Raw genomic sequence first — 14,278 nt, forward strand, 5'->3', positions numbered from 1 at the left:
TGAATTAGGCCCAAAGACAGAGGAAGAGAGAGGGGGGAGAGAGAGGATATAACTAGAGTGGGTGAAAGAGAGTGAGCAGGGAAGAGGAGAAAGAGAGAGAGGAGAGAGCGTTAGAGAGTGGATAAATTGAGTACAAACAGTCATTTTCAGTTCTATTCTACTTTTTATACTTCTGCAATCCAACTTGTCTGCTGTCTGGCCCCCTGCATGTGCAGCCAGCCCCTAATTACATCTCTGCATTAGGAGGGGGGAGGGGGGAGGGGGGGGGTGCAGTTGGGTGATCCTTTGACCATCCATTGCTCTGTTCTGCAAAGCAGCCAGTGATCGCTTAATAGATACCGTGCCCACCATCATGTATTCAGTGCTGGGAGAGGAGCAGGGGGCTGCCCAGCTGCTCGGTCAGCGCTGGGCACGACCCCAAAAAGCTGGAAAATGGGTCCGTACCACCAGGCCACGTCCACTAAACAGGTCACTCCCCCTCCCACCATAGGACATGCCCCCTTCCCGGGTCGCACGGCATAGGGTCCTGAGTCTACAAATAGAAAAATTGGGATATATATATATATATATATATATATATCTTTGTATTTAAAAGCTAAAGGATAAAATTATTCATTTGAAATTGCAATGATCAATTACCTTGTGTGCTTGCAGCTGCTGGCGGAGAACTGGCCATTTGGAGCCCATGTGTGCAAGCTGTTTCCCTTTATTCAGAAGGCCTCGGTGGGTGTCACTGTCCTGAGTCTTTGCGCACTGAGCATAGACAGGTAACTCCTGTTCCATAAGTGAGACATTGTTATATGCTTGTAAATGTATGTACTCTGTACTGATGCCTTCTTTACTGTGTATAGCTGTGATCTGTTAGTCAAGATTTAATAAAATCATCACACTAGCGCAGCTGCAAACAACCGTATAGTCGACTGTGACTTGATAATAGGGTCACTGCAATGAACCTGAGCAGAGCATTATCCATGCAGTAAAGTAAATTGCAAGTGTTATTCACCTGCAGCAAATGTCTAATGCATACTTGCCTACTTCTGTAGTGCTGCCTCTTGGGAGATCCTAGAGAATGAGGTCAAAGTACTGTAAATTGCACCATCTGGGTCCCCTCTGTAGAATGAATTTTGCGACGTTGGGCAGTAGAGAGGCCATGTTGCTGCGGTTAACCACAAATTGCATTATCAAGCCCTCGGAGCACCCACTTCACTGGGAAAGTGAGAGGGATCCGGAAGATGACCTACACTCTTGGTAGGGTAGGCAAGGACGGATGCAGTCTACATATGATTACAGATTGGCATTTGGACTATAGTTGAGACCTTTTCTGGAACAACTGCCTGCGCCCCTATCTCTGTTATGTTTCTGCCCATTGTTATAACCAGCAGGGGCGTATTAAGAGGAGGGGGCTCGTGTGCAGTCTCCATCTGGTACTATGAGCACTACAAGACTCTAGCACTGTGCGATTACCTTACTGCTCATGCGCAAAAAGCCAGGAAAAAGGCAGCTACGCAATTTTCACTATGATTTGTGCAGTGCTGCTACCACCGGTGCGGGGCCACAGAGAGACAAGCAGGGGCATAGAGAGCCATGCAGGGCCCCCCGGTAATGAATGGGGACATGGCCTAAAAAGCTTAAAAATAAGTGAATTAAAAAATTAATAATTGTGGTGCTGCTTCACAGGGGGTGCCTTTCTAATGCAGGGGGGCATGAGGGGGCACAGCGGAGGGCACCAGCTTCTTACCTATGCTTGTAGGAAGCGGGCCCCTAATCCTCGGCTGTCGCCATCTTCCCAATTATATTTGGGAAGATGGAGTATGTGCACTAGCGAGCAAAAACTCTGACACAGTGCCAGTCTTTGCTTTCAATGTGCAGGTGCCACCTTCCTAAAGATATCACTGGGAAGATGGCGCCGGCCTTAAGTATAGAAATACTCAGGCGGTGGGGGGCAGTGGACACGGACCCCTCCAGCAGCCAGGGCGCAGGTAATTAGTACCTACCTCCCTCTCCCCCATTCCTCAACGCCACTGGAGGGGTAAGTATTGAAAAAATGGGAGCAGGGTGTGTGGTATGGGGCCCGTGTGCACAGCGCACCTTGCACCCATTATAGATACACCACTGAGAACCAGGTAGCTAATCCGACACTGAATATAAACTACAGTAAAGTGTAGCAGACACCAAGCCATTCATTCAGTTCACATTCCTGCAATATACAGTATAAAAACCATGTGTGACTATAGGAAGGAGAGCATTTCACACTGGAATAAATGTCTGGTGTTGTGCACCATTAGTGCCATCATTATGTCTGTTAGTTCACACATATACACTGTGTCCAGCAGGGCACAAATAATCATTATTCCCAGCATGGAGAAGTCATCATCGTGGAGACGTATAGGGAAAAGCAGTTTTTGACAACCATAGAACTTTTTGCACTTTGCCCTGTAATAAATAGGCTCCTTAGTCTACCATAAAACATACACTATAATACCATCATGTCATATAGTAAAGACCATGGGGCTGATTCTTCTTCAGACGTAGATGCGTCTTTTGCGGCAGCCGATTTTGCATTTTTATGCCAATGCCACAACCGATTCTGTTCAATGTGAGATATCCAGTTGCAGCGGTGCAAGTCCATCTCAGCACGTCTTTAGACGCCACCACCATGGAAACATGCACCAGCTCTCTGTCTGAAGATGCCATCCTGTGGGAGCGGTTCAGCATCCTTAGACAAAGCCGTTGTCTGCGACAAGCCCGCATCTGGTTAGCCTCTCTGCTGTTGCCTCCCAGAAAAGCCCACACTGATATTCACTCTACCAGCATCCAAATTTATTCTGCATCTCCGAGCGCTAGTCATTCAGACACATGAGCAGTGCGACTCTGGCATATGCATAAAACATTGTCCACTTGCATGCAACATCGCCATTGCATCCACCTCGGAACCAGGCCCAGTGTGTGTTACTAAGACATGAGAAATAACTAAAACATAAAGCTCAGGAGCAGATGGAACCAAAAGGAGTTAAGGACAAATTTACCAGTGGAAGCCTGACGGCAGCACTCCAACCAAGCAATACTCAGCTGCCGCTGGGATAGTGGCCCATAGAGGTAAGAGTTGACTTTCCTAGGCCAGTCCTTGTGAATATGCACAGGTGCAACCAAGCAAAAAGAATCCCTACTACACATTCAGAGTGTGATTCTGAGGTGGTCTCATAGAAACAATGCAGGTGCCCAATGGTTTCTCTCTGCGCATATGTCTAGGATGCACTGCCCATGTGACCTGATGGTTAAAGCGGGGGACGCACTGCGAAACTGCAAGGAGATCCATGCATTTTTATGGGCATTTCTGTGTGGTTCACTGTGGTGGCGGGTGTGTCATGAGCGTGTTAGTGTCAGCCACTGCATATAAATATGCAATTCTGCTGACACCAGTGGCCATGGACCCATGGACATTCTGCACCTGCCATAGGTGGGTACAATGTCTGATGGCCCAGCCAATGGTCTGCCAATAGTATTATCCTCTAGGTAAAGTGTAGGGAGCAGTGTTATAGTTAGTACCCCATCCGGTCATAGTCATATTATTCTGCAGAGGGACGTGAAAAGCCGCCTCTGCCGGTAATGAGTATTGTGGTGACGGATAGAAAGTAGGACTCATCTGGGGTCCACTGGAAGCCAGCCCCACTGTTTCTGCCCTATAAGCCCCATGCCTAGCAATTAGATGGAGTGAATAGTTAGAGCACAGAATGGTGAATGTCACCAATGGTTGTAAAGTGTCTTTATTAATTATTACTAAATGAAGAAATTAAAATAAATTGCTACACTGATATATTTTACTGTACTACATTGATTGTTTTTGTGGCTTTTTTGTTTGGTCAGGTATCGAGCGGTGGCCTCCTGGAACCGAATTCAAGGCATTGGAATCCCAGTGTGGAAAGCTATAGAGCTCACTTTGATCTGGGCAGTTGCAATCATTCTGGCTGTCCCAGAAGCCATTGCCTTTGACTTGGTGGAATTGGAATTTAAGGGGCAAATTATGCGAGTCTGCATGTTGCCGCAAGAGCAGTCATCAAGATTTATGACGGTAAACAGCTCAGATTTCAGAAATGTAATCTACCTAAGCCAGGATTTCTAAACATGTGGTGCATTTACAGTACTCTGGGTGGTGTCCAAGACAGAAACAAGGGGTACTTTCACCTGCTAAAGGTTTAAAATAATACTCAAGGACAAACGTACTCAAATAATTTGGTGATTATTTATTAAAACTTTACAATAAAATGCCTGAGGGCTATTAAAGTACAAACACTGATTCTCCGAATTTGACATATTTTATCTTTAATAGCTATCTATCTAATATCCTTCATGTTTATAACTCATATCTATCTTTCATATCTATTTATCGACCTATCTATAATCCTTCATATCTCTCATATTCTTTCTATAGCTATCTATCTATCTATCACCCTAGAACTGCCAGTTACCCCTCCAGAGGCCAGCGCATTGTTCTTCAGAGTATGTGGGGGCTGGTACATATACCCCTTTTGGGGCTTTATGCGTGAGGGCAGGAATGATCAGAAGTGTAGAGCAGGGTTTTTGAAAGGTTGGTCTGGCATTGCTGGGCCACATAGTAGTCATGCTCCATCCAGTGGCTGTACTGAAGTTCCTCCATTCTTCTCCAATGCAATCCATAGTATTATTAGCACAAGGTGATGTCCTATCTCTTTGAACATATCTATTTGGGAGATGTTGCACACATCTGTCCACAGAAGCATTAGCCAGGATGTACCCGGCTGCACATAATAACACATATAGTATAACTGGGGACACTTTATCGCAAAGTAGGTCACACCACAGACCGCCTTGCGTTTCCTCGATTATATATAATACCTGTGGATAGATACATAGAGAAATATAGATTGCAGTAAAATGAGCACATTCTCTCTCTGTGTGTTCTAGTTTTACCAAGAAGTGAAGGTATGGTGGCTCTTTGGCCTTTACTTCTGCCTGCCCCTGGTCTGCACCGGGATCTTCTACACACTGATGTCCTGCGAGATGCTGAGCATGAAGAATGGGATGAGGATCGCACTGAATGATCACATGAAGCAGGTAGGTGATGCTGACATACAGGGTTAGGCCTCATCATTCTGCTGCCATAAACAGCATTGGAAAATCATTAATAACATGTTTCAACAAGCAGTAAATGCTGAAAAGATCATGCACTGTCTCTTTAATCATTATGGAGCTTCCAGATAAAAAAGAAAAGATCATTTAGACCTACTGTATTGGATTTATTTTAGAGATGAGCGGGTTCGGTTCCCAGAGAACCGAACCCCCCCCCCCCCCCCCCGAACTTCACGCTTCGAGCCGGCTCGGGACTTCCCGCCAGACTCGGAAACCAGAACGAGGCAAGACGTCATTATCCCGCTGTTGTATTCTTGCAGGATTTGGATCCCATATAAACAGCCACGCGCCACCGTCATTTTCACTCCAGACTTGGAGAGTGAGTAAGACAGACCTCCGTCTCTCTGTGGGTGGTGGCGTCAGGTGGGGTTAGTGTGTGCTCTGTAGGGGTGCTGCTGCAGTCACTGGGGTGTACCTGTGCTGTGTTAGGGGTGCTGTCCTGGCTGTCACTGGTGTTTCATGTGCTGCAGCTGTACATGGGTGTTGCTGTCCTGGCTGTCACTGTGTTGTGCAGGGGCACTGTAAAATGGTATCCATTCACATGGTCGACCATGTTATGGTCGACCACTATTGGTCGACATTGACACATGGTCAACACATGAAAGGTCGACATATGAAAAGGTCGACATTAGTGTTTTTTAACTTTTTTTTCTTTTGGGTAACTTTTCCATACTTTACGATCCACATGGACTACGATTGGAACGGTAAAGTGTGCCGAGCGAAGCGGTAGCGGAGCGAAGGCACCATGCCCGAAGCATGGCGAGCGAACGCGGTGCACTAATTGGGGTTCCCAGTCACTTTACGCAAAAAAACGCCACCAAAAAAGGTTAAAAAAACTCAGGTCGACCTTTTCATATGTCGACCATTTTCATATGTCGACCATGTGTCCATGTCAATGTTGACCAATAGTGATCGACCTAATGACTGTCGACCATAACATGGTCGAGCATTCATACCGGAACCCTGTAAAATATAGGGGTGCTGATGTCTTAATAACATTACAGTGGCCCTGTCTGCTATAAAAATTCAGGTGCAGTTGTTAAAAATTAAAAGCACACTGCTCCTGTATGCTGTCAGATATAGGGGTGCTGATGTCTTAATAACATTACACTTGCCCTGTTTGCTATAAAAATTCAGGTGCAGTTCTTACAAATTAAAAGCACACTGCTCCTGTATGCTGTCAAATATAGGGGTGCTGATGTCTTAACATTACACTGGCCCTGTCTGCTATAAAAATTCAGGTGCAGTTGTTAAAAATTAAAAGCACACTGCTCCTGTATGCTGTCAGATATAGGGGTGCTGATGTCTTAATAACATTACACTTGCCCTGTTTGCTATAAAAATTCAGGTGCAGTTCTTACAAATTAAAATCACACTGCTCCTGTATGCTGTCAAATGTAGGGGTGCTGATGTCTTAATAACATTACACTGGCCCTGTCTGCTATAAAAATTGAGGGGTGCAGTTGATAAAAATTAAAAGCACACTGCTGTATGCTGTTCAAAAAAACATTACACTGGCCCTGTATGCTGTAATAATTCTAGGGTGCAGTGAAAATCAATGTACACTGGCCCTGTCTTGTATGCTGTAATAATTATAAGGTGCAGTGAAAATCAATATACACTGGCCCTCTTTTGTATGCTGTGATAATACTAGGGTGAAGTGAAAATCAATGTACACTGGCCCTGTCTTGTATGCTGTAAAATTACAGGAGTGTTGTGAAAATACAGGGGTGCTGGCACTGTCTGTGGTTGCGATGTCTAGGCCTGACCTTCACAACACTGTATGGGAGGCTCCTACCACCATTTGCATGCAAACCTGCAAGTGCTTCGAGGAGCACCTCCAGTCCAGTTGCTGAGATTGAGGACGTCACTGTAGAAGTACACCAGGATAAGGAGGATATGGGTGTAGCTGGCGCTGCAGAGGAATTTGACGGTGAGGATTCTGATGGTGATGTGGTAGGGGTAAATAAGATTTTACTTACCGATAAATCTATTTCTCGTAGTCCGTAGTGGATGCTGGGACTCCGTAAGGACCATGGGGAATAGCGGCTCCGCAGGAGACAGGGCACAAGAATAAAAGCTTTAGGATCAGGTGGTGTGCACTGGCTCCTCCCCCTATGACCCTCCTCCAAGCCTCAGTTAGGATACTGTGCCCGGACGAGCGTACATAATAAGGAAGGATATTGAATCCCGGGTAAGACTCATACCAGCCACACCAATCACACCGTACAACTTGTGATCTGAACCCAGTTAACAGTATGATAACAACGAAGGAGCCTCTGAAAAGATGGCTCACAACAACAATAACCCGATTTAGTTAACAATAACTATGTACAAGTATTGCAGACAATCCGCACTTGGGATGGGCGCCCAGCATCCACTACGGACTACGAGAAATAGATTTATCGGTAAGTAAAATCTTATTTTCTCTGACGTCCTAGTGGATGCTGGGACTCCGTAAGGACCATGGGGATTATACCAAAGCTCCCAAACGGGCGGGAGAGTGCGGATGACTCTGCAGCACCGAATGAGAGAACTCCAGGTCCTCCTCAGCCAGGGTATCAAATTTGTAGAATTTAGCAAACGTGTTTGCCCCTGACCAAGTAGCTGCTCTGCAAAGTTGTAAAGCCGAGACCCCTCGGGCAGCCGCCCAAGATGAGCCCACTTTCCTTGTGGAATGGGCTTTTACAGATTTTGGCTGTGGCAGGCCTGCCACAGAATGTGCAAGCTGAATTGTACTACAAATCCAACGAGCAATAGTCTGCTTAGAAGCAGGAGCACCCAGCTTGTTGGGTGCATACAGGATAAACAGCGAGTCAGACTTTCTGACTCCAGCCGTCCTGGAAACATATATTTTCAGGGCCCTGACAACGTCAAGTAACTTGGAGTCCTCCAAGTCCCTAGTAGCCACAGGCACCACAATAGGTTGGTTCATGTGAAAGGCAGAAACCACCTTAGGGAGAAATTGAGGACGAGTCCTCAATTCTGCCCTGTCGGAATGAAAAATTAAGTAAGGGCTTTTATATGATAAAGCCGCCAATTCTGACACACGCCTGGCTGAAGCCAAGGCTAACAGCATCGTCACCTTCCATGTGAGATATTTTAAGTCCACAGTGGTGAGTGGTTCAAACCAATGTGACTTAAGGAACCTCAAAACAACATTGAGATCCCAAGGTGCCACTGGAGGCACAAAAGGAGGTTGTATATGCAGTACCCCTTTTACAAATGTCTGAACTTCAGGTACTGAAGCCAGTTCTTTCTGGAAGAAAATCGACAGGGCCGAAATTTGAACCTTAATGGACCCTAATTTTAGGCCCATAGACAGTCCTGTTTGCAGGAAATGGAGGAAACGACCCAGTTGAAATTCCTCTGTAGGGGCCTTCTTGGCCTCACACCACGCATCAGATTTTCGCCAAATGCGGTGATAATGTTTTGCGGTTACATCCTTCCTGGCTTTGACCAGGGTAGGGATGACTTCATCTGGAATGCCTTTTTCCTTCAGGATCCGGCGTTCAACCGCCATGCCGTCAAACGCAGCCGCGGTAAGTCTTGGAACAGACAAGGCCCCTGCTGGAGCAGGTCCTTTCTTAGAGGTAGAGGCCACGGGTCTTCCGTGAGCATCTCTTGAAGTTCCGGGTACCAAGTCCTTCTTGGCCAAGCCGGAACCACGAGTATCGTTCTTACTCCTCTCCTTCTTATGATTCTCAGTACTTTTGGTATGAGAGGCAGAGGAGGGAACACATACACTGACTGGTACACCCACGGTGTCACCAGAGCGTCCACCGCTATTGCCTGAGGGTCCCTTGACCTGGCGCAATATCTGTCTAGTTTTTTGTTTAGACGTGACGCCATCATGTCCACCTTTGGTTTTTCCCAACGGTTTACAATCAGGTGGAAGACTTCTGGGTGAAGTCCCCACTCTCCCGGGTGAAGGTCGTGTCTGCTGAGGAAGTCTGCTTCCCAGTTGTCCACTCCCGGAATGAACACTGCTGACAGAGCTATCACATGATTTTCCGCCCAGCGAAGAATCCTTGCAGCTTCTGCCATTGCCCTCCTGCTTCTCGTGCCGCCCTGTCTGTTTACGTGGGCGACTGACGTGATGTTGTCCGATTGGATCAATACCGCCTGACCCTGAAGCAGGGGTTTCGCTTGACTTAGGGCATTGTAAATGGCCCTTAGTTCCAGAATGTTTATATGAAGAGATGTTTCCATGCTTGACCACAAGCCCTGGAAATTTTTTCCCTGTGTGACTGCCCCCCAGCCTCTCAGGCTGGCGTCCGTGGTCACCAGGACCCAATCCTGAATGCCAAATCTGCGGCCCTCTAGTAGATGAGCACTCTGCAGCCACCACAAAAGAGACACCCTTGTCCTTGTCGACAGGGTTATCCGCTGATGCATCTGAAGATGCGATCCGGACCATTTGTCCAGTAGATCCCACTGAAACGTTCTTGCATGGAATCTTCCGAATGGAATTGCTTCGTAAGAAGCCACCATTTTTCCCAGGACCCTCGTGCACTGATGCACTGACACCTGGCCTGGTTTTAGGAGGTTCCTGACTAGCTCGGATAACTCCCTGGCCTTCTCTTCCGGGAGAAACACCTTTTTCTGGACTGTGTCCAGAATCATTCCTAGGAACAGTAGACGTGTCGTTGGAATCGGCTGCGATTTTGGAATATTTAGGATCCACCCGTGCTGACGTAACACTACCTGAGATAGTGCTACTCCGACTTCTAACTGTTCCCTGGACCTTGCCCTTATCAGGAGATCGTCCAAGTAAGGGATAATTAAGATGCCTTTTCTTCGAAGAAGAATCATCATTTCGGCCATTACCTTGGTAAAGACCCGAGGTGCCGTGGACAACCCAAACGGCAGCGTCTGAAACTGATAATGACAGTTTTGTACTACAAACCTGAGGTACCCTTGGTGAGACAGGTAGATTGGGACGTGGAGATAAGCATCCTTGATGTCCAGAGACACCATATAGTCCCCTTCTTCCAGGTTTGCTATCACCGCTCTGAGTGATTCCATCTTGAATTTGAACCTCTTTATGTAAGTGTTCAGGGATTTCAGATTTAAAATTGGTCTCACCGAGCCGTCCGGCTTCGGTACCACAAACAGCGTGGAATAATACCCCTTTCCCTGTTGTAGGAGGGGTACCTTGATTATCACCTGCTGGGAATACAGCTTGTGAATGGCTTCCAAAACTGCCTCCCTGTCGGAGGGAGACTTTGGTAGAGCAGACTTCAGGAACCGGCGAGGGGGAAACGCCTCGAATTCCAGTTTGTACCCCTGCGATACCACCTGTAGAATCCAGGGGTCCACTTGCGAGTGAGCCCACTGCGCGTTGAAATTCTTGAGACGGGCCCCCACCATGTCTGAGTCTGCTTGTAAAGCCCCAGCGTCATGCTGAAGACTTGGCAGAAGCAGGGGAGGGCTTCTGCTCCTGGGAAGCGGCTGCATGGTGCAGTCTTTTTCCCCTTCCTCTGCCCCGGGGCAGGAAGGAATGGCCTTTAGCTCGCTTGTACTTATGGGAACGAAAGGACTGAGTTTGAAAAGACGGTGTCTTTTTCTGCTGATGTGAAGTGACCTGGGGTAAAAAGGTGGATTTTCCAGCCGTTGCCGTGGCCACCAGGTCCGATAGACCAGCCCCAAATAACTCCTCCCCTTTATACGGCAATACTTCCATATGTCGTTTGGAATCCGCATCGCCTGACCACTGTCGCGTCCATAACGCTCTTCTGGCAGAAATGGACATAGCACTTACTCTTGATGCCAGGGTGCAAATATCCCTCTGTGCATCACGCATATATAGTAATGCATCCTTCAAATGCTCTATAGTTAACAGTATATTGTCCCTATCCAGGGTATCAATATTTTCAGTCAGGGAATCCGACCACGCGACGCCAGCACTGCACATCCAGGCTGAAGCGATTGCTGGTCGCAGTATAACACCAGTATGTGTGTATATACTTTTAAGAATATTTTCCAGCCTTCTATCTGCTGGTTCTTTGAGGGTGGCCGTATCAGGAGACGGTAACGCTACTTGTTTAGATAAACGTGTGAGCGCCTTATCTACCCTAGGGGGTGTTTCCCAACGTGTCCTAACCTCTAACGGGAAAGGATATAGTGCCAATAATTTTTTAGAAATTAGCAGTTTTTTGTCGGGGGAAACCCACGCTTTATCACACACCTCATTTAACTCATCTGACTCAGGGAAAACTATTGGTAGTTTTTTCACACCCCACATAATACCCTTCTTTGTGGTACTTGTAGTGTCAGAAATGTTCAATGCTTCCTTCATTGCCGTGATCATGTAACGTGTGGCCCTACTGGACATTACGTTTGTCTCCTCACCGTCGACACTAGACTCAGTATCTGTGTCTGGGTCTGTGTCGACCCACTGAGGAAACGGGCGTTCTAGGGCCCCTGACGGTGTCCGAGACGCCTGGACAGGCACTAATTGATTTGCCGGCTGTCTCATGTCATCAACCGTTCTTTGCAAAGTGCTGACATTATCACTTAATTCTTTAAATACGATCATCCAGTCAGGTGTCGACTCCCTAGGAGGTGACATCACTAACCCAGGCAATTGCTCCGCCTCCACATCATTTTCCTCCTCATACATGTCGACACACACGTACCGACACACAGCACACACACCGGGAATGCTCTGATAGAGGACAGGACCCCACAAGCCCTTTGGAGAGACAGAGGGAGAGTCTGCCAGCATACACCAAGCGCTATATATATATATATATATATATATATATACACACAGGGATAACCTTATATAAGTGTTATTCCCTTATAGCTGCTGTTTATATAGTTTTTAGCTGCCAATAGTGCCCCCCCTTCTCTTTTTTACCCTGATTCAGTAGCAAGTCTGCAGGGGAGAGTCAGGGAGCCGTCCTTCCAGCGGAGCTGTGAGGGAAAATGGCGCTTGTGTGCTGAGGAGATAGGCTCCGCCCCTTCACTACGTCCTTATCTCCCGCTTTTTCTGTAAAAAATGGCAGGGGTTAAAATACATCCATATAGCCCAAGAGCTATATGTGATGTATTCTTTAGCCAATCTAAGGTATTATCATGTTATATTGCGTCTCAGGCCGCTACCCCCCAGCGCCCTGCACCCTCAGTGACCGGAGTGTGAAGTGTGCTGAGAGCAATGGCGCACAGCTGCGGTGCTGTGCGCTACCTTAGTCTGAAGACAGGATCGTCTTCTGCCGCCGATTTCACCGGACCTCTTCGCTCTTCTGGCTCTGTAAGGGGGCCGGCGGCGCGGCTCCGGGACCCATCCAGGCTGAACCTGTGATCGTCCCTCTGGAGCTAATGTCCAGTAGCCTAAGAAACCCGATCCACTCTGCACGCAGGTGAGTCCGTTTCTTCTCCCCTTAGTCCCACGATGCAGTGAGCCTGTTGCCAGCAGGACTCACTGAAAATAAAAAAACTAAAATATACTTTTATTCTAAGCAGCTCAGGAGAGCCACCTAGCCTGCACCCTACTCGTTCGGGCACAAAAATCTAACTGAGGCTTGGAGGAGGGTCATAGGGGGAGGAGCCAGTGCACACCACCTGATCCTAAAGCTTTTATTCTTGTGCCCTGTCTCCTGCGGAGCCGCTATTCCCCATGGTCCTTACGGAGTCCCAGCATCCACTAGGACGTCAGAGAAAGGACGTTAACCACCTAGGAACATCCTCCCTTATACGTCACCTGCAGCGCATTCATCATGTACGTCATTGTCAAGTTCAGAAACTTTGATTAATAGCGTAAGCAGTCCACTGACACCTAAATGATGTGGTTTGTTTGCTTGAATATTATTTCTCTGTGAGGATGAGGATGTAAAAACTGAAGGTGGGGATCTGAGGATGAGGACGACATCTTGCCACTGTAGAGCCAGTTTGTGCAAAGAGAGATTAATTGCTTCTTTTTAGGTGGAGGCCCAAACAAACCAATCATTTCAGCCATAGTCATGTGGCAGACCCTGTCGCTGAAATGATTGGTTTGTTAAAGTGTGCATGTCCTGTTTATACAGCATAAGGGTGCGTGGGAGGGCCCAAGGACAATTCCATCTTGCATGTCTTTTTTTTCCTTTGCATGATGTGCTCTTTGGGGCCTATTTTTTTAAAACTGCCATCCTGTCTGCCACTGCAGTGCCACTCCTAGATGGGCCAGGTGTTTGTGCCGCACACTTGTGGCGCTTAGCTTAGTCACCCAGCGACCTTGGTGCACCTCTTTTTTTTCTTTGCATGATGTGCTGTTTGGGGCCTAGTTTTTAAAACTGCCATCCTGTCTGCCACTACAGTGCCACTCCTAGATGGGCCAGGTGTTTCTGCCGCTTAGCTTAGTCACCCAGCGACCTCGGTGCTCCTCTTTTTTTTTCTTTGCATGATATGCTCTTTGGGGCTTATTTTTTAAAACTGCCATCCTGTCTGACACTGCAGTGCCACTCCTAGGTGGGCCAGGTGTTTATGCCGCACACTTGTGTCGCTTAGTTTAGTCATCCAGCGACCTCGGTGCAACCTTTAGGCCTAAAAACAATATTGTGAGGTGTAAGGTGTTCAGAATAGACTGGAAATGAGTGGAAATTAATGTTATTGAGGTTAATAATACCATAGGATCAAAATTACCTCCACATTCTGAGATTTTAGCTGTTTTTATGTTTATTTCAAAAATCATTCAAATCCAAACCCAAAACCAAAACTCGAAAGGGTGGTTTTGGCAAAACCAATACAGATCCAAAACACGAGCTGGGATCCAGATCCAAAACCAAAACACGAAAAGTGCCCGCTGCACATCTCTAATTTATTGAAGGATAAAACCTGATTGCGGAGATAGCTACACGAGCAGTTTACATTTTATCAGATCTGTCCCACTTTATAGAGAGGTGCACCAAGAACAGAGAGTGATTTGGGTGGTTCAGGAGTAGTATGGGCAATTCGTGGTGTGTCCCAATATGCCCATTTCTACAGTAATGATGAAGGTATAATACCCATAAAGCTACAGATGTTACATGTGATATCTGAGATATTGGTTGAATTAGGTAATATCTCCAACTACCATCCACATAATGTTTCTGTAACTGTTCAGTAAAGGATAAAGTTGAGAGCTTTTCAA

General features: G+C 46.9%; 1 protein-coding gene across 3 annotated transcripts in view; it reads left to right on the plus strand.

Moving 5' to 3' along the window:
- The window catches only part of LOC134949158 (endothelin receptor type B-like), a 177,372-nt gene that overhangs the window by 152,104 nt on the left and 10,990 nt on the right, over window positions 1-14,278 (plus strand). For all 3 annotated transcript variants that reach the window (XM_063937576.1, XM_063937574.1, XM_063937575.1), the window contains exons 3-5: window positions 655-767; window positions 3,865-4,069; window positions 4,942-5,091. In XM_063937576.1, the coding sequence (XP_063793646.1) occupies window positions 655-767; window positions 3,865-4,069; window positions 4,942-5,091 (468 nt within the window). The remainder of the gene's footprint in view (window positions 1-654; window positions 768-3,864; window positions 4,070-4,941; window positions 5,092-14,278) is intronic.

Source organism: Pseudophryne corroboree, chromosome 8 (genome assembly GCF_028390025.1).
Source record: "Pseudophryne corroboree isolate aPseCor3 chromosome 8, aPseCor3.hap2, whole genome shotgun sequence".
In the NCBI taxonomy this organism is placed as follows: Eukaryota; Metazoa; Chordata; class Amphibia; order Anura; family Myobatrachidae; genus Pseudophryne; species Pseudophryne corroboree.